Genomic DNA, 22,051 nt, shown 5'->3' on the forward strand with positions numbered 1-22,051 from the left:
ATCTGCTCTGCGGTGTATTCACTTCATTGTCACGTGTCCATCATACAGCAATCAAACATGGCGGCGTGACTTACCGTCTTTCCTGTAGTAGAGGATCTCGAAGTGCTTCTCCGCGCCGACGGCCAGCGCCTCCTTGACGACGGCGATGGCGTGCTGCGAGGTGAGGGGGCCGTGGAGGAAATCGCACACGGCGGGGCGCTGCATGACTTCGGCCCGGCTGTAGCCCGATAGACGGCAGAAGCCGTCGGAGCAGTAGATGATGTGACACAGGCCATGTTGCGCGTTGGCCACGAGGAAGCTGCGGTCTGCAACAACAACAAACGTAGTCAGGGCAACGGCTCAGCTTCAGCTGGCGGTTTACTCTTACATCATGTCTAATAAATCTTGAGAATATTGCAGTCTGGGAAGATAGAAACAAAACACTGACTAACCGACAACAGAAATATGCATAATTTTGTTTATATTAGTCACCAGCTGTTACAAGAATCGTTACTAGAAGGTCTACAGCCTGGCGTTGTTACGTCGGAGATCCTCGTTCGAATTCAGGGAAGTTCCAGTTAAGTTAGTGGTGGCAAAAGACAGCGCAGTAGAAACTAGAAACTAGAAATTCCGTTTGGGAATGGATAAAATAAAAACATCGTAAAACATTTACTACTGAACTTTATTTGTTGAAACTTCGTGCATACAACACTGAAAGACGGGAGATTCCTCAGAGCTCAACATGACCCCCATTGCGCACCCTGCACAACTCATAACGGTGATGCAATTCAGCCCATGTCCGTTGTAACATAAGAGGGGTGATTTGTTGAAAAGCTTGAGTAATTTTTACTCTCAGAGCATCAATGTTCCTGGATTTCTGTGAATAGACAATTTCTTTAACAAATCCCCACACGAAGAAGTCAGTAGGGGTTAGGGTAAACATTGGTAATTTCGTGGCAGTGGTTATTTCGTGATACTTTTTCTTTGCTCTTTTGTGAACTAACCAATGGTGTTACGAGATCCAAATTTCCGCCAAGGGATTGCATATGTTGTCCAGTTTCCAGAAACACACAGCTAAGCTTTGTGTGACTATTGTAGTTGCTTCAGTGAGCTTTTATGTTTGGAGAGAGCAAGTTTGCGTCGACTTCTCAGGCATACAAATTTTGTGGATGTTTGTAATTACATTACAGGCTTATTACTAAAGGTAAGCATATGATATTTGGTACAAAGATTTATTGTATCTTCATTAAATTTTAGGAAATGTTTTTGGAATTTTAGATACAGCTGTAGTCGACATATAGGCTTAGCGTTACTGATAGAAATCTTAGCCGTTTGAGGCAAAATTTTGTTGAGCATTAAGTGTTACAATTTTTAAAATAGTATAAAATGTATTACAATAGGAATTTTAGAAATCTGAAGACAAGATGTGATAACAAAAAAGAAAACGGAGACGCAATGCGTTCAGTGTAGCTTCTGTTTGATTTTTTATCATGCTAAGTGTCAATGATAAGTGCTAGATGACTTGCAAGAATTGTGACAGAAGATGGAACATGGCTCCACCATTTTGGACCGGAGACAGAGGCAGACAATGGAGTGGCATCATGCAAATTCACCAAAGAAATAGAAATTCAAAAGTACACCTTCGGCAGGAAACGTTATGGCTACTGTGTTTTTCGATTCAGAATGACTCTTGCTTGTGGACATCATGCCACACGGAACCACCATTAATTCTGACGGGTATGTTGCAACTCTCAAGAAACTTCAAGTTCGACTGAGTCGTGTTCGACGACATCGGGAGAAGCGGGATGTTCTGCTATTGCACGACAACGCACAGCCATATGTCAGTCACAAGACCACAGACCAGATAGAAAATTCGGATAGACAACACTGAAACGCCGCCTTACAGTTCTGAACTGGCACAGTGCGATTACCATCTCTTTGGTAAACTGAAAGATCCCTTCACGGAACGAGGTTAGAAGATGACTCCCTTGTGCACGCTGCTAAAGAGTGGTTCAGACGTGTTGGTCCAGACTTTTACCGTGCTGGTCTACAGGCCCTCGTTCCTAGGTTACGTAAGGCAGTTGAAAGGGACAGGGATTATGTGGAAAAGTGACATTTTGTTCCTTAAGGATGCATCTACATTCTGTGAAAATAGCAAAGCTGTAGGATAAAAATATAATTTTTAAACAAACGTTATGCATTACTTTTGGAGTTACCCTAGTAATATAGGCTATAGTAAAGTCCGTAATAAAAGTGTTCACCCTTTCAGGGCAAAGAAGGTCCCTTTTCAATTTCAATTTTTACTTTGATTTCATTCTTATTATGTGTTGATACGTATTTCTTTTGTTTTCTTGCTGTAAATATTAGACGGAATTACTATGTTTAAAGTCTTGTAACAATAAATGAGAATTTCATTTCACTTTAATGAATTTTTCCACAATTCTTCTACCTGTCACGAAATTATCAATGCAATATCACGAAATTACCAAGGTTATCACGAAGTAACCAACCTTTCAGCTTAAGTTGTAAAAGTGGTTTTTGGCACATATTCAAGAACGTATCCAATCTTTTATGTCTCCAGATTTGTACAGCAAGTTATCGTCTTTTAGATGGAAAATCGGAATAAAGATATATTTACACATTTGCATTTTAAATTAGTTTTCATGAAATGATCACGAAATTACTAATGTTTACCCTACATCTTGGGAGTTCGAGGACCAAGCCAAGAGATAGCTGCTTCTCGTACTGGGTTTCGCCTGAGACCTCCAGTATGTCTTTTTAACACAACCTCTTTCTACAAATGTTCGATACCACAACATTATGGAATCGTATTTAGGTACATTACGCACACCATACTCACGTCGAAATTCCCTTTGAACTCTTTTAACAGTCTCAAATTTAGCATACAAAAAAACACATTGTGCCCGCTGTTGATTTGTAACAGCCATTTTAATCATCTACGACTTTTATTTGTCCTTTCAGATTATGCGTTCTTGATTGTCATATACGGAAACTCCCATCTTTTAATCATAATATAACCAGCAAGAAATTTTTCCTACTATCATAACAGCTTTATAATAATAAATTAATATTATCCATACCCATAAGGATCAGACTGTAGTATGCTTTACCTCCTTCTGTAGAGACGGAATTCCTTGAAATCCCTAGGGAAAACTCTAATTTGGCGCCTACGCACTGAAAGGAATAGTAAATGAAAGAACAGTTTGGGGCAACGGAAAATATCAGATGATAGACAACATTAAGATACATTGATCCTATGCGGTGATAAAGAGGAAGGCGGAAAATTTAAAACATTGGAGAATGTTAGGTTTTCAGTAAAAGGCCCGCCCTTGAATGATTGAATTCTCACAATCACAGATAATTGAAGGGTTCAGAACCATAGTGGGCCAAGCGCCATTTACTAAAACCGTAAAAAACAGGGGTTAAAATGAAGTTATTACCATAATTCAATGGAAACATATAGCAAATAATATAAAGTATACTTTAGTTTTAATGTGGCATGGCGCGCTTTCAAAGACGTTTGCTCAAATTTCCTTGGAAATTCTAGGGTAGAGAACTACATAGAATTTGTTGTGGAAATCATGTTAAGTGCATATGACAAAATGGAATGTAATATGTTTCTCAAAATACATTTTTTACATTCTCATTTGAATTTTTTTCCTCCTAACTTTGGAGCGGTAAAGATTTCAACAAGAAATATCTGAAATGGAAAAGCGATATAAAGGAAGATCATCATCCAGCATGCTTGCAGACTATTGTTGGTTCCTTGTAAAATACAGTCCCGGGTCTACTGTAGTTATAAACAGAAGTCATCCAGAAAATTATTTTATGCTCGACCATGTCGAAATGTAGTAATTATACACCTGGTAGCAGTCCTTTAATGCAAGTCATTAAAGTACACCTATTCATTAAAGTTCAGGTTTTCGGTTATTCTCGGATATGCAATCGAAAGACAACGAGGGAAACGTCACGGAAGCTGGAAATCCAATACTGTCGCAGAAGGTTATGTTCTGTTACTATAATAATTAGCGTTAAATGTAAATAATATTCAAATAAATTCAATTTGTCATCTCGTTTTTCAATGTCGAATTCAATTTCAAGGTTATATCAAGATTAATTTTTATCTCACTCTCTAGATTACATGAAGGTCGTCGACATTCCCTTCCCGGAAAATATCAATACTTTCGCGTCTGCGCACATCTCACAATTTATGATGTAGGTTATTGCACTCACTCCCATAACAATAACATGAATACTTATGAATAATTTCAAGTTAGAAATATGGTCGCGCATAGAAAGTCTTATGAAACTTGGCTATAATGGTAATTAAGACGCTCGTATGAAAATTATGAAACTCGCTTGCGCTCGTTTCATAAACATCCTCGCGTCTTAATTACTACCATTATAGGCTCGTTGCATAATGTACTATTAAATGTAACTTCAAATTCAGAGATTTTTGTCATTATATGATGAAATATTTTTATTTTTGTTGTGTTTTAAACTATGTAACATCATTTTTCAAGTATTATGAGGAATTTTGAATCCCTAGTGTGTTGTAATTTTATCAGTAGCAGCGGAAAATTAAAAACAAATAAGTTTTGTCGTAAAAAAAATTCAATTCATTTTTCCCGGAAAATGGTACGTGATGGGGCAATTTGGATTTTAAATTCAGATTTAGGGCACACATATTAGTAATATTCATCTGTTTTATTTCGAAGCAAGACAAAAAGTAAAAACTTGTTGTTCAGTGTTATTTTCGAAAACAATTTATACAGAGTTGAGGAAAACTGTCAAATTTCAGATAGGACTGCAGCTTTACAACATTCACACGTTAATAGAAGTGACAATAATATGAACAAAGAGAGTAACATTGCTTGGAAGAAAGACGACGTAACAATATACTGTAGCGAACTGATACATCTCTCAACTAATCTAAGAATTGGCCGTGATAGAGTTAATGGAAGTACTAGCATAGTGAATTCACATAACCTACAAAGCGAAATTCTTCAATCAGATATCGTGTGAACGCCTGAAAGTCGGCATGAGTCCAAGTAGATAACAAAGAAATGTCGAAATACGTTCTCGTGCAGATTGGATCTCGTGGGGTTCTCCGACTACCTCCGTTTATGTGTGCCTGGCTAGGACATATTGCGAACTGTGTCGATATGTGATCCCGACGCTATGGAAGGCATCGCTTGACTATCTGTTTCAAGTGACACTTCTGTATAATGTAGCCTTTTATACTTCCAGCGCAGGAGAGATTGCCAGAATAAGATTGAAAACTCCAGTATAAATCAGTATTAATTGTTAGAATCGAAATTGTGTCATGGTTTTAAGGAGGACGAAGTCGTTTATCAGCGTCACTATATTGACGTGAAAGTAAAGAACAACAAAATCGAAAGAAACAGTAGAAATGTGATTTCTACAAGTCTTTAATACAGTCGAACCCTCGTACAGTGAAAACCGACATAATGATAAACCCTGTTGCACGATAAATTTGATTGGTACCAGCGTATTTCCTAAATTTTAAATGTACAGAGTGGACCGCTCGAATGTACCTAATTTCAATTGTATGTGAATGGTAAACGGTTGAAGATAGAACCTTGCGGTAGCGTTTATATGAAACGAAAACTCAACAAGTTTCGAATCCTGTCGGTAGATGGTGCGCAGACATGATTTCTTTTCGTAGATTGTATCGATTGTCAAAATGGCGACACCGCACATGAAAGCGCAAACTGTGTTGTGCTATGCGGATTTTAAAATATATCAATTGTTAGAGTTCAAAGGGAGTATCGGCGAGTGTTTAATGATGATGCTCCAACTGCTAAAAGCATTAAGAAGTGGCACGATACATTTTTTAAGTACAGGATCGGTGTTGAAGAAGCATGAGTTCCTATATCCGTCATATATCATAGGTTAAAGGGACGAAATGTACCAGTGAACATAATTGGAATTGGAAAGAGTACAGCTCTTTCTTCTGAAACAACAAAATATGTTCAGTGTCTGATAGCCCGTGCGAAAATTGGTGTTTACAATTACCCCCTCTCAAAGGGATAAATGTAAACTAGAAAATTAAAAGATGAAAAAAGTCAACCTTATTATTTTAAACCAACGAATTAGAAAGAGAAAGATATAGATTGGTCATTGCGCCGCCATGTTTGAAGAAAATTGAACGACTGTCGGTAATGAACTTATGCGCCCAAAACAAAGTGGGCGTGGTGATAACTGACATTTGAATCGTCAGCTGTCTTAATTTCGTTTGCATAAATCAGTTAAACTGAAGTGGAAAAACCTAGTATTTCGTCAAATACGTGCTAGGAACTTAATCTAAACTTATGTACGCTAAATTTAAAACACTTGAGCTATTCCTAGAAGGAATGCTTAAAAGAATAACCTAAGCAAAATTGTCATGTAGTATGACAAGAAGTCCTAGCAAATATATTGAAGAAAATGTTAATATTCCTAGGTTCTTTTAAATGCGACCTGCAAGATTGCCTATAAAATGAACGAGTATGATTCGGATGATTTTATTAAATTGTTTTCCCAGTCTCTACACGTTGCAAAACTATTTACTATACCATAAGATATAGAATGAAAGTAGGCCCTATCTGTAGTAAACAACCTTTACCTCCAAGCTTGTAACGTGGGTGATACATGACAAAACACGCTTTCAGTTATTTTGTTACAGTAAAGTATAATTATTATCGAAATGTGAACGTGAGGCCAACAGCCGGCTGGTCTGTCTGAGCCTTTCAAGGGCTGTGGCACCACAGACAATTATTAGTGTATAATTGAGCACCCACGTACAATAATGGGGTAAGTAGTTACGAAATATATTCATACTTACCCCATTATTGCACGTGGGTGCTCAATTATGTTCTTTCATGTCCTTCCAGTCAAAATACTAACAGCAATACGACCTACCCCAGAGTTTTGCGTTATTTTGGATGCGAGTGTCGAAATACAATTTTAATATTTGATTGCTATTACTAGGTTTGAAACGGAATTGTAGCGGTTTTATCCGTATTTAGTTTAACTTTATTACTAGTGAACCATTTATTTGATTAATCGTTTGTCTTCGAAATAGGTCTACTTCTTATAAGCTACAGCTCATCGTCTTCTTGTATAAGCAGTAAGGACAGAAGGAGCAGAAATAAAGGACGCCGGTGACGAAATACAGTTTTAATATTGTATTGCTATTTGTTTTTCACTGGGTCTGAAACGGAATTGTATTGGTTTTATCCGTATTTAGTTTAAGTACATTACCAGTGAACCATTTATTTTGTTTATGCCGGGCGTTGTTACACATTTATGCATGAAAAAAAATGCTGTTAATTAACAAAACTATGGACTTAACTTCATAAAATTTAATGAAATATGATATATCAGTTGTCTTTTTCCTTTTGACATTACAGTTATATGCAGCACACACAACAGGCATGTTTTTTCTTCGTTTTTTTTGTACTCCTTACCTCCGTTAAACAACATTGTAAGCAGACGAATTTTTACAAAGGTGGGCGCTTAGCTCAGATCTGCCGTGTTTCGCGGTGGCACCGCAAAGAGTGCTGTACAGGGCAACATGGCCACTCTATAGCCGTCTCTTTCTATCTCGTTGTTTTAAACCCATTTTCAGGGAAAAGAAAAATAAAAAATAACACAATGTTTCTTTGTCATGTTTACCGTTACACTTGCAGAGTTTTCGCCAGCGAGAAATGTGTTGCGAGAAAATTAAAAAATTGATAACATGGATTCAAGTGGACGTCCACACACTGGAAGAGATTCTCGTTCGAGGCAAAAACCTCGCGCGAGTTTCTCGCTGGAATCGGTAGCTCAGCGAATTTTCTTGACACATTTATCAAAGATGTTTGACATTTATACTCTTTAAGACGATTGAATGTAGAAAAAGATATCACAGGTGGCGATGAATTGTATTGTTTTTATTTGGAAATGAGGAAAGATGGCTGATAATTGCAGTCAGAAACTTATCGAACTTGTACGATGTCACCCGTAAGCCTATTTATATGATACACGGGATGAAAACTATAAAAACACGAAACTTAAAGAAGAAATCTGGAGATTATATGAAAATAAATAGGTCTATATTTTATTTTGATGAGATTTAATAGTATTAATTAAACATTTGAAATAATGTATCTATATGTCATAACTAGGGAACGGAATTTGGAGTAGTAAAAGCTAGTATTGGCATCTACACAGTCATTTGTTTACAACCCTTTATACCAAGTCCTCCCCTCCATGACATACTCGCACCTCTCTGCACGTCAACAACAGGTGAACGGGACAGTTGTCGCATAAGAACTTCAACGTGCAGGTTTGCAGTTCAGAGTAGTGAAGTGCATGTACAATGCCGAAAGTGAAACCAACTAACAATACAAAATTGAAAGACTACCCTATATTTGTAAAAGCTCCAGATCGAGTATCAAAATTCAGGAAACAATTCCCTAAATTGTCGCTTCTCCCATGTCCAGTTCTTAAGAGCTAACGAAGCTTGCAATTATTACATCACCTCAAATCTGTGAAGAAAGTGGTCCAGTCTTTCGATCTCGATGACGCCGCTGCGATTCAAATACGCCAGGAACTGCTAAATGATAGAAAAATCGAGAAAGAAGCCATGAATATTAAGACAAATTTTGGATATTTACCGGATGCCATTATTCAATTAGAAAGGTCAGGAGTGGAAATAGTTGAGCAAATAATTATGATGAGGACTACTGCAAATAAACTGAGTGCAGTAGAAGGTGAAATAGGAAAACGTGTTGGTGAAAAAATGAACAGAGGTTTGATTAAAATTGATGGGTACGGTATTCTTAGTCGGATTTCAGATGTACTAACAAGGATGTGTCCCAATGACATCATTCAACATGTGAATTTAATTGACGTATCTTGTTTCAAGTACTTTCCAATTGTCTCTCCTATATGTAGAACGGAGTTTTTCCATGTTAAAAAATTTCCTTCCTTGCAACAGAGCAAAGTTGTATTTTGAAAATTTGAAAATAATATTTACAATTTATTATAATAAGGCACTGCAGGAATAATTGTTTCATTAACAAAACATAGCATTAATTGAAAATGCCATTTCGTTTGGTTCTACATTTTGTTCAACATTTAATGATACTGTATTAGACTATATTGCAAATATTGTAAATACTGTAGTATACGGTGTATATATATTATATTTCATGACATTGTAAATAAAGGTTTTAATTTAACACGCTCCTGACAGAAAAACACACATATTCAGAGGCGAGTTCCATACAGAAGACAACTGTCTATCAGCCATCAATATGTCCGCTGACAGGCGAAGATGCAGAGGTTGATATTTGTAATGTTGTTTATTGCTGTCTTGTGCGTTGCCAAGAAAAGCACATATAGTTAAAAAAGCAATGCAGATTATGTATGTAGGTCACTATATGTCATTAAACTATTCCATTTGTTTATTCTGAAATATATTTACAGACTTTGCGTGTAAGTTTGTATGAAGTGGACTGTACTCGTCCATGCTCTGTGACCCAGCTCGCTTGACAGTCAGTGAGCTATGAATATCTATACTACGTTTCACCATTCTTTATAATACTCCAAATCCCTTTCCCTGGTCATAACAGTTTACATAATTTTAATCACAACATAGCAAAGGATCCTTTATCATATCATGAATGGCAAAAAACTGTGGTCCATTGAACCTGAAATAACGCCTAAACGTATCATCATTCAAATCGAAACCAGTTTCTAAAACTCGCCCTTATTTTCGTAAGATACAATGTGATTTTCAGATATTTCTGGCTTTAATTTTAGGCCTACTTTTTTTCTTTTCATTAACAAAATATGTTCAAGTAACTCCATTTCCTCATCACCTGAATACTCAGATTCAACATAGCGTTCGTACGTAATTTGTAAAGTACGACAATATACTTACAGGTTATATATTTAAGTACGACAATATACGTAAATACATAACCTATAATATTTCTCCCAACGAGTGATTACTATAATCAGAAAAATGCTTTCTGTATGAAGGCAGTGCATAGATGATCATAGCGAGGTGTGATCTGTGATAGCGAGAACTCGCCAAGTGTGTGGAGGAAGGCTCTTTGCCTCTTTCTCGCAACACATTTTTCGCTGGAGAAAATTCTGCAAGTGTGTTACGGGCCTTACTGAGGTTTGTGTAATATTGAAATATATTTGAAATCAGTGAAAAGTGTTTACAATTACCCTGGTCTACCTTATAATTTCAATTTGTCTTATACAGGGTAAATCGCAAGAAGAAATTTGATCCTTAGAAATGTAGCATTGTAGAATTACTTTTTAGGACGAAAAGTTGCATTTGTTAGGATGAAATATCTCCACATTTCAAGGACAAAACAAAAATTCTTTCAATAAAGTACTTATTATAATACACTGCTTTCTTAAATTTACTAAGCATATTGGGAATTAAATCAAAGGATATCCCAAAACAAGCTCTGAAATACTTCATATAAAACAATTTTTATCTCTGAAAGAAAGCACAAACGAGCAAAACTGTATTAAACTTTTTTGTTTGAATGATCTCAAAGAGTAAAACCCTGAAATTAATGACATTACTTACGGTTCTCCCTGTATAAAATTTTCTTCTGATTCTGTAAAGGTATACTGTATATGTACTTGCAGTAAATAAAAGCATTTGGGGTAGTTTCCCCAACACCGGTGCCACATTTGAACGATGTAATTATTGTAATCGATAAACCGTAGCAACGGCTAACATTTTATTGTCGCTCAGTAGCAGATTCAGCCACAGTCAACATTGGCGCTAGTGGCGTATCTTTGTCTTACGTTCAGACTTCCTGCAGCCGGAGATGAAGTAGTGCGAGCACAGCCCGATAGGAGGCAGTCTCGAGAATAACAAATGAATGTCCGGGCTGTAATCCGCTCCTGAGGAGGCTATGACAATTGTCAATTAACCTCTGTTTGGTATCTTGTCTCCAGTCGCCTGCAGTGAGACGAAGTGCTCTACAGATGACGGGACAGAAAAGCCCTGAAGACGATCACGTAAGAATGAGAAGAAATCTAACCGAATCGGTAACAAATTCTAAAACAGTTTTTAATGTAATTCAGTGTGGCCAAAAAGAGAGGCGGCAGGTTCTAAAATCCTTCTTATTCCCATACGCAGCATGGTTTTCCATAAATCAGAAAAAAACATTTCGTAAGGTCTTTTCTGATAATCTATTTAATCCTATGTGTTAAAAATCAATAAAAGGAGAAAATCTATCTGCAAGGTTTCGTATTTCTAACATTAAGTATGAATATTTTGTTTATATGACGTCATTCCATTATCGACCAATGAAGTTTAATAAAATTTTAAATTACAACCAATCACAGTCACACTATGCGATAATTTTTGCAGCTAGATTTATCACTATCAATTTATCGCATGGTCGTTCTTTTGTTTAGTCGTTGTCGCCAACTGTTTGCCCGTATATTGATTATCATGAATACATTAAATCCACACCTGTGGAGTAACGGTTAGCACGTCCAGCCGCGAAACCAGGTGGCCCGGGTTCGATTCCCAGTCGGGGAAAGTTACCTGATTGAGGTTTTTTCCGGGGTTTTCCCTCAACCCAACATGAGCAAATGCTGGGTAACTTTCGGTGTTGGACCCCGGACTCATTTCACCGGCATTATCACCTTCATCTCATTCAGACGCTAAATAGCCTAAGCTGTTGATAAAGCGTAGTAAAATAACCTACAAAAAAATGAATACATTAAGATGCAACTACACGGTTAAACTTTTGTTTCAACTTTAAAGCAATGAATGCAAGATTGATGTTTAATATTAATTAATATATTTACACAGTGAAGACGACGTTCAAAACGGCGCACCAAGTAGACACAAAATCTTCATGCTTCTTAATTGAACGTACTTTTAAACTTGATTCTTTCAATATTCTTCCCAGATTGCACGCATACGCGATTGGAATATTGAATTGTGTAGATGCAGCTTTAGTTCCGTTACACACTACAGCGAGAATGCGTTTGTCGAGCTATAAAAATGCTTTCCTGTAGCACGAGTAACGGTCTAAATAAGACAAAGCTGAAATTGATCCTACTCCCACAGGTAACATAACCTATAAGCAGCCTATAAAATTTGTATTTTGTGAATGAAATTAAACAATTAATAGAAAGTCAGATGTTAAAATTTATGTAACATCATCCCATATCAAACCCAAAGACCTTGTACAGTAATATATACAAAGTCTTTAATCAAACTGCCTTCCGTATGGCGTAATAAAATTCGTGTTTTAATTATCTATACAGAGATGGCTTCGCTGACTAGCAACATGTCTCGCTTTGAATACATAAGCATTGCTATATAGCTGTCCCCACACACGTTCTTAATTCTCGATGTAGTGTGTAATGTAACGATGAAGTACTAAATAAAGTGCGAAATTATACTTCCACATCTACATCTTCATCTTCTAATTCCATGTCCATTGTAGGCTATCTGAAAATCATTCAGATTTGATTACTGCGTTTTCAACAATTCTTCATTTAATTAATATATTATTCAGGTTACTGTAATTATGTTATAAAATCTTAAATTAAATTATGATTTCAGCAGATAATGCAAATGTATTTATGTTATAATGATAAGAGAAAAGTGTAGTACATGTAATTAACATTGTTAAACCTATATTTCGCTTTTCGCAATTGGCATTTCTGAATAATAACATCGAATTTCTTTATTGAAGTAATCGATATTCATCTATTTCAACTTTACAATGTCTGAATAGGTTAAGTATTCGTAAATATACAATTATTTACATTTTGTGATCGAATTTTAGGGATCATTATTTACATTTTTATTTTATTCACGAAATAGTCCTAATAAATATCTACTACAGATAACATAATAAGGCATATTTTGAATATGTTGATTGGAACTTTACACTGAATAATTTGGATCCTGGAACAGGAATTTACGGATTTGAGGGTATTTGGAAACAAAACAATTGGCCTTCTCTATTCAGAAGAAGCTACTTTTATGTCTGTTTCATTCTAAGTTTTACAAAACCTTCAGGTGAAAAATTTTAGTTATATTACCAAAAAAGTAATGAAATTTCATTATCTTCAAATCATGAACCAAACAAAATGTAACCATAATTCATTAGCATGATGATAAAAACAGAAAAAGAAAACCATTAAATCAAAATAAATGTCACATGAGCTAAATGTAAAATGCAGAATATAAAATATAAATATAATATAGGAAATTGATGGTGCTGTTCTTCAAAATTTAAATTTTTAAAGTACCTGACCCACCAAGAACACTTACGATGCAAGGCAAACATAATCTTTCATACCAAGCAACCTAAACTTGGTCTTGTAAATATTGAATTGCTGTTTAGCTATAAAACTAAAATACACTACATACCGTTTCATTTAATTATCGCGATATGCTCATAAACTTTTAAATAAAAACCAAATTCCTCTTCAACAAGATACGAATACATAAAAAGCATTATGAAACCAGCATCATGTAAATCCAATATGGTTGCATTAGAGATGGGCGACAATCTCTTGCAATAGTTGTCAATGTACTACCTAAATCGACAGCCCTATCGATAGTCATTACAAACTTGTTTGTTAATTGGTTATAAAGTGAATATATTTCTGATTTAATTATTAAACACGCACAGAACAATAATACTTACTGGCTTTTAAGGAACCCGGAGGTTCATTGCCGCCCTCACATAAGCCCGCCATAGGTCCCTATCCTGAGCAAGATCAATCAGCCTCTATCATCATATCCCACCTCCCACAAATCCATTTTAATATTATCCTCCCATCTACGTCTCGGCCTCCCCAAAGGTCTTTTTCTATCCGGCCTCCCAACTAACACTCTATATGCATTTCTGGATTCGCCCATACGTGCTACATGCCCTGCCCATCTCAAACGTCTGGATTTAATGTTCCTAGTTATGTCAGGTGAAGAATACAATGCGTGCAGTTGTGTTGTGTAACTTTCTCCATTCTCCTGTTACTTCATCCCTCTTAGCCCCAAATATTTTCCTAAGCACCTTATTCTCAAACAACCTTTACCTATGTTCCTCTCTCAAATTGACAGTCCAAGTTTCATAACCATAAAGAACAACCGGTAATATAACTGTTTTATAAATTGTAACTTTCAGATTTTTTGACAGCAGACTGGATGATAAAAGCTTCTCATCACGAGACATAATCATATACTTTGTCTTTTCGGGATTTACTTCTAAATCTATATCTTTACTGGCTTCAAGTAAAATTCCTCTGTTTTCCCTAATTGTTTGTAGATTTTCTGCTAAAATATTCACGTCATCCGCATAGACAAGCGGCTGATGTAACCCGTTCAATTCCAAACCCTCTCTGTTATCCTGGACTTTCCTAATGACATATTCTAACAGAGCAATAATTAATTTAATAATATATACTGAATTGAATCTGAATTATTTTAGTGGTTTCTCTTCACTTCGTTGTAATGTGCAAGTTTTTGCCCCATACAATGCTATACACTCCACACAAAACACTTGATAGTCTATTTCTTATTTCTTTTTCCACCATAATAATATCATTCTTTGCCACAAATCTGCATAATGTAATCGTTTACTCACCAGGAACGTAACTATATCAGTTTTTCTAGTACAAACATCCTTCTGGAGACAATTTCCCCTGTGGATCTTTTGTTTTATTTCGCTGAGGTGTAATGTTACCATCAAAGTTCAATTTGTGTGAAAGATTCCCTTGGTATAATTATTATCACATTTATACAGCGTTCTGGTCATCAATTTCCATTCCATTTCGACACAAAATCGAAAGTAATATCTGTCCCATACATTTAAAAACATTTCAGTCCATTATAAAGTCGGAACAGACAAGAGCTTTGCATAAATCGTAATGCAATCCAGACTCCATTTGCGGTCGGAGACGGACAGCTGTCCTCCGACGCCATGTCAGCCCACCGCGTGAATGCGAGTGTTGTGGGTACAGGGGTCTCTGCTTCATGGCGTTGTCATATAACTGAGTTCAAATAAAACAAAACGAAATTTAATGCAAATATAACGAAATAAAGTTGATGATAGTTTATAAATGAACGGATTTAAACGTTACACAAATTTACAGAATAACAACAAAACACATAACGTCAGTTAATTTAACGTGCATAAATTGTCATTGACGTGAACGTAATGCCAAGCATATTTGAACTTATTTATACGGAAACAACGAGAGCAATATAATACATTATGCAACGAGCCTATAATGGTAGTAATTAAGACGCGAGTATATGGGCTATTCCACCTCAAATCGACCGAAATATAGAGAAAATTGACCTTTCAATTTTTAAATACAATGAAGTAGACAACTATGATACAATTCTTTGTGCAAAGTTTGAGACATCAGAACTTCACAGTGTTTAAATTAAAAATATTTAAATTTATCGTATTTTCATAAAATTAGCAACTTTAAACTGTTGTGGCTCCGAAACCTTTTCACCCAATGATCAAACTCATGGTTTATTTTGATGCTGAGAAGTTAAACTTTATATTGACATGTAAACAGTTTTTCTTACTTTTTATGGAAATGGAGATATTTACATTTTTCTTAATTAAGACACCTTTGCCCAAGAAAAAATATTTTTAAATTATATGGTTAGATTCCGCATTGAAAGTACAAATAAACACATATTTTTTACTCGTGCAACGTTAACAAGAAAGTATTGAAAAATCAAATAAAGAAAATAAATAGTACGCGCGTGAGCTAACCAGCTGACTGTGAGGCGGGAGCTAGCCTAGGCAAGCAAGGCCAGGAGACATAAACACGTGATGTTTCGTCTAGTAGCGCATAGCTGGGCTAGCTTTATCACAGGTTTTCATAAACACAGGGGTACAATGACGCCCAAAGCTCGCTTATCTTCATCTCTCGGCCAGTGCTTGCTGTGTTGCGCCTTTCAAGTCTAGGCGTGTGAATATAATTTATTTAATACCCCCGAAACTTATTGCCGTGACACTAAGCAAACAATGCCGAATCCCTCTTAATAATGCAAGGTTTCTTCTCAATATTTTTTCACATTTTTACAAATGGGCAAAACGCCTAAAAGTAAGTAAAATCAGATTATCTGTCTCTCTGTATACAATAAAATAAGTATTACTTCTTATCATAACCTACAAAATGTCAGCTTCAAAATGAGCTCTCGTTCAATGTTCTGCAGTAAATGGTTCCAGAGTTCTGAACGCAGAAAGAGGCTTGTTTTTCTAAAATACGCTAAATTTGTCGCTCAACAATACGAAAACCGTTTAACTTTCGATACTATATTTTTGCAAATGCACTCCCCTCAGCACTTTGTATAAATAGAGAAAAAATTAGAGTATAAAAAAATGCGAGTTTTTTACTGATCGATTTCATAATTTTCATACGAGCGTCTTAATTACCATTATAGGCAAGTTTCATACGACTTTTTATGCTCGACCACATTTCTAACTTGAAATTAAGTATTCATGTTATTCTTATCTGACTGGGGAGCGGAACTGACCTTGTGCAATATCTCGTAAATTGTGAGATGTGCGCAGACGCGAAAGTATTTTTTTTTTCCGAGAAACAAATGCCATTGACCTTGATATAATCTAGAGAGTAAAATAAACATTAATCTTGATATAACCTTGAAATTGATTTAGACATTGAAAAACAAGATGACAAATTGAATTTATTTGAATATTATTTACAATTAACGCTAATTATTATAGTAACAGAACATAACCTTCTGCGACAGTATTGGATTTCCAGCCTCCGTGACGTTTCGCTAGTTGTCTTTCGAGAATAATCGATACTTGCGCTTTCATATTGCTACAATGGTGTTTTCTGATTGATGGAACACCTGAACTTTAATGAATAGATGTACTTTAATGAGGTCCATTAAAGGGCTGCTACCAGGTGTATAATTACTACATTTCGACATGGTCGAGCATAAAATATACAAGTGTTGAATGATGAAATGTTATGCAATTTTTTATATCCCCTTTTATGGCTGGGAATCTTGGTATTGGTGAAAGTTTGATAAAGATATAATACAAATATACAGGTCGAGTAAAAAGTATGGAACGATGTTTGTACTTTCGTATTTCTAATTTTATGAAGAAACTATTTACACAAAAGTTGTAGGGTATAAAAGAAAGAATATTTTGCACATGTTTTCAAAACAATGCTTTTTCATTTATAAAAGGGGTCCCAATGACTGATTTTTTTTTTAAATAGCACCATGTACTTATTTCTCCATTTTTGAATTCTCCTGGTTCCAGTACGTACAAAATCATATTTTTTTTACCATTAACAACCTATTCTTTTGTAAACCTAGTGTAGTCTAGTATATGCAGTCAAGAAGCTTAATACATAGTAAATATGCATCCATAGATAGTTGCAAACCACTAGGATCTCTAATATCGCCTAATTACATGGAATGCGAAATAATACCGGCACAGTACTAGCACCCTCACAACTCAAGCTTCGTGACTGTATATACTAGAATGTGATAACACTGTGATAATGTGGAATTCCTTTGATTGAGTTTGCTGTAAAAGTTTATTGGTAAAAATTAATGTATTTTTTCAATTTTAATATTTATTACAAAAATCATATCTTTTTTCTCTGTTAGATATTTTAACATCAAAACGAATCAGTGCACTCAGAAGAAATGCATAAACATCTTGTAAAAATATCACATTTCTATACCTAGTATGTTCTGAGATAATGGGTCATTAATATAGCTGTGTTAACAGTGAGCTAGGGCTTGACGAGTCCAGTGTTGCCAACTCCATTCTTAAAAATCCGCTGTGAAGCTGTGCAGAAACCGCTAAATTGTTATATTGTCAATGTAAAATTATATTATTTTGCCGCTGTGAGTGCTAAAAATACCAGCTAAATCCCTATATAAGCAATACAAAATTTCATTAATTTTACCCGCTAAACTAACGCCGAAAAACGCTAGATCTAGCGGGAAAACCTCTGAATTGGCAACACTGTTGACGACTCCCCTTAACATCAAATAATGCAGACTACACAATATAAACAATACAAATCAACGTCGTATAAAACAAATTACTAACTAAAATCTTAATATTGGCTGCGTTCATAGCAGCATGATATTGCCACAGCCTATTAGATACTACGCTCAAATCTAAAAATATGATTTAACAATAGTTTTGTTAACAAAACACTAACGACTGTTGATGAAACGCTCAATATTTAAACAATTTTTAAAATATTAAATCTTTGTCACTAAAACTCTTGTTACATCATATTTAACAGAGGTTGATGAAACCGGATATAATCTATACTAATAATAAATCTGTAGCCAATATTTTTCTGGTAATTTTCGATTTTCCAAAAATAATTTGTGTTAACATGTATAATTAACCATTCTGGAACGGAAAATCGCTTTTTTGGCATTTTTGTTTGCATGTCTGTCTGTCTGTGTGTCTGTCTGGATGTTTGTTACCTTTTCACGCGATATAGGCTGAACGGAAACAAACTTACTTACTTACTTACTTACTTACTTACTGGTTTTAAGGAACCCGGAGGTTCATTGCCACCCTCACATAAGCCCGCAATTGGTCCCTATCCTGAGCAAGATTAATCCAGTCTCTACCATAATATCCTACCTCCCTCAAATCCATTTTAAAATTATCTTCCCATCTACGTCTCGGCCTCCCCAAAGGTTTTCTTCCCTCCGGCCTCCCAACTAACACTCTATATGCATTTCTTGATTCGCCCATAACTGCTACATGTCCTGCCCATCTCAAACGTCTGGATTTTATGTTCCTAATTATGTCAGGTGAAGTATACAATGCGTGCAGCTCTGCGTTGTGTAACTTTCTCCATTCTCCTGTAACTTCATCCCTCTTAGCCCCAAATATTTTCCTAAGAACCTTATTCTCAAACACCCTTAATCTCTGTTCCTCTCTCAAAGTGAGAGTCCAAGTTTCACAACCATACAGAACAACCGGTAATATAACTGTTTTATAAATTCTAACTTTCAGACTTTTTGACAGAAGATTAGATGATAAAAGCTTCTCAACCGAATAATAACAGGCATTTCCCATATTTATTCTGCGTTTAATTTCCTCCCGAGTGTCATTTATATTTGTTACTGTTGCTCCAAGATATTTGAATTTTTCCACCTCTTCGAAGGATAAATCTCCAAGGCTGAACGGATTTCGATGAAAATTGAAATATAAATTTAGTTCGTTGTAACTTTGATTTTAGGCTATATGGCATTCTAAATACTTTATTTAAAGGGCCCTGAATTAAATAAATCCAAATATCTCGCTTATTATTGATTTTTGTGAAAAATGTTACATAACAAAAGTTTCATTGAAATGATTTCCGATAAGTTTTATTCTATGCAAAATTTTGATAGGACTGATATTTAAGGATATACAAGACTTTTAAAATAACAATACAATACATTTTCACCGCCGTCTCAGATTATAGCGTTGTTGTTTCTGCAGGAACTCCTATGTGCAAAATATAAAATTTTTGAGTAGGAAAAAAAAACACACTTATTCATTCCAAGGCAATGGTGCATAGGAGATCGTGAATTCTTACATTTTCGAAAGATTGGCAACAGGTCATGATTGTTTGGCCAAACACCTGCATAGAATTGGAATATATCAGTCCCCTAACTGCCCATTGTGCAACTCAAACCAAGAAAAGGATTCGGAACACCTCAAAATCTGTGCTTCATTGGCTGGCCATGATAATATCTTTGAAAAATATTGGAGCGCAAGAGGTCAAATGACTTTGTCAAACGCCTGGCATTAGAAAACAACAACAACATTTTCTAAAGAAAGAAATATAATTACATATCACTATATATGCTGTATCACTATTTAAGTTATGTGAAGGGTTCAGAACCATGGTGGGCCAAGCGCCATTTACTGAAGACGTAGAAAACAATGGTTAAAATTAAGCTGTTACCATAATTCAATGGAAACATATAGCAAGTAATATAAAGTATACATATTAAAACTAAATTTATTTATTTATTTATTTATTATTTGCTAATAATTGTAACATAAAATAAAATATATACAGAAAAACTTAAGCTCGCCCCTGAAAGAGTAGAACTCGTGTTCAGGGGCGGATTCCTGAATTTAAATTAATAATTATACAATACAATTTGTCTTATGTCTACTATGCAATTATAGTATATAAATTTAAATTTACAATTTTTCAATTTTTATAAAATTCATACATAACTTTTTTAATTTAATACTATAACTATTGGAATTGACAAGATCAGGATATTTAAATATAAATTTGTTATACATTCTTGGGCCTAAATTACTACTATGATTAAATACTCTAACAGTGTTGCATTTTGGTTCAAACAATCTTAAAGAATTCATACCTTTTGTTTCATAACTATGAGAATATAATTCAAAATCATTTCGATTTTTATGTATGAATTTTATTAATACAATATAATAAATTTGTCTTACGTTATAGTACATTATGCAACGAGCCTATAATGAAGGTAATTAAGAAGCGAGTATGGATATTTATGAAACGAGCGCAAGAGAGTTTCATAATTTTCATACGAGCTTCTTAATTACCATTATAATCGAGTTTCATACGACTTTTTATGCTCGACCATATTTCTAACTTGATATTATTAATTTTCTTTGTATCCGACCTTGACCAATGTCCCGTATGTTGTGAGATGTGCGCAGACGCGAAAGTATTGATTTTTTTCCGAGGAACAGATGACCACATTGACCTTGCTAGGCCATAAGAGCCTACAGAGTAACATTCAAATTAAATTAGGCATTAAAAAACGAGATGACAAATTGAATTTATTTGAATATTATTTACAATTAACGCTAATTATTATAGTAACAGAACATAACCTTCTGCGACAGTATTGGATTTCCAGCCTCCGTGACTTTTCGCTAATTCTCTTTCGATTGCATATCTGAGAATAATCGATACTTGCGGTTTTATAACGGTAGAAAGCTGGCCTGTCATTGGCTGAACAGTTGTAACCTGAGTCGTCATTGGCTGAAAGACCTTACCTTTAATGAGTAGGTGTACTTTAATGACATGCATTAAAGATCTGCTACCAGGTGTATAATTACTGCATTTCGACATGGTCGAGCATAAAGTACATTAAAGTCTGGAAACAAATTTTGAGATGGAAAATCAATAGGTTTATGAAGACATATTTTAATTATTTTCTTCTGTAATAAATAAAGTGGATTAAAATTGGATTTAAATGAGCTACCGCGTCCTGTAAATGATGCCAATCTTCATTAAACTATGGTTGCATGTAATAACAATTAAGAAACATGTTAAAAGAATTGTCATTGTACCAAATGAGTGGTCTCTGGACCAAAATGATCGCATTTTAATTATTTAAATACAACTTAAATTAAGTAACATATTAAACGATTTATCCTTCTATCAAACACGAATGTTCTATGGATCAAATGTCCTATTTTAATTATGTAATTACTTTATATTTATTTCTAATGGGTACAGCGGAGCGCACGGGTACGGCTAGTTACAAATATAAGTACTGAAGTTACAAATAAATGCATTCTTAACATTTAAGGAAGCAAAACATGAAGCGACAACCGTGAGCCTTCTCGATGGTGTGGTGTCTTCGAGGGTAGGGTTTCTGTAGGTGCAAAGACGACACCCAAGGGGATCTCGCCTGTGTTGTTGTATATTTAATGGGCGGCTTCATAAATCTCTCCTCCGGTCTCCTGTTTCACACTCCTGCAACCAGACACCGCTAGTAGGCACACGTCCGCCGCCTTACATTATTCAGTTGAGTACAGACAAGCCCCTGCTTTGCGATCACCCGCACAGCAGAATTTTCATGTATGTATGACTTATGTGGGATATTTCAGCATTTCAAATGAGGCCGAAAGGCGTGTCTGAGACGCAGTGTCTTCTGAAATGACACAGAGGGCGTGCTGTGTATGCAACGACTAAGACGCTCAGCTTTAATGCCTTATGGAAACTA

At 35.3% G+C, this 22,051-nt stretch overlaps 1 protein-coding gene across 1 annotated transcript in view; it reads right to left on the minus strand.

Annotated features, from left to right (window-relative positions):
- Nucleotides 1-450, minus strand: part of LOC138712640 (voltage-gated inwardly rectifying potassium channel KCNH6-like) — a 352,191-nt gene extending 351,741 nt beyond the window's left edge. Inside the window, exons 1-2 of the mRNA XM_069844606.1 lie at nucleotides 432-450; nucleotides 75-305 (exon numbers count right to left, since the gene is read on the minus strand). Coding sequence (XP_069700707.1) covers nucleotides 75-305; nucleotides 432-450 — 250 coding nt within the window. The remainder of the gene's footprint in view (nucleotides 1-74; nucleotides 306-431) is intronic.
- Nucleotides 451-22,051: the final 21,601 nt, after the last annotated feature.

This window comes from Periplaneta americana, chromosome 13 (genome assembly GCF_040183065.1).
Source record: "Periplaneta americana isolate PAMFEO1 chromosome 13, P.americana_PAMFEO1_priV1, whole genome shotgun sequence".
Classification (NCBI taxonomy): Eukaryota; Metazoa; Arthropoda; class Insecta; order Blattodea; family Blattidae; genus Periplaneta; species Periplaneta americana.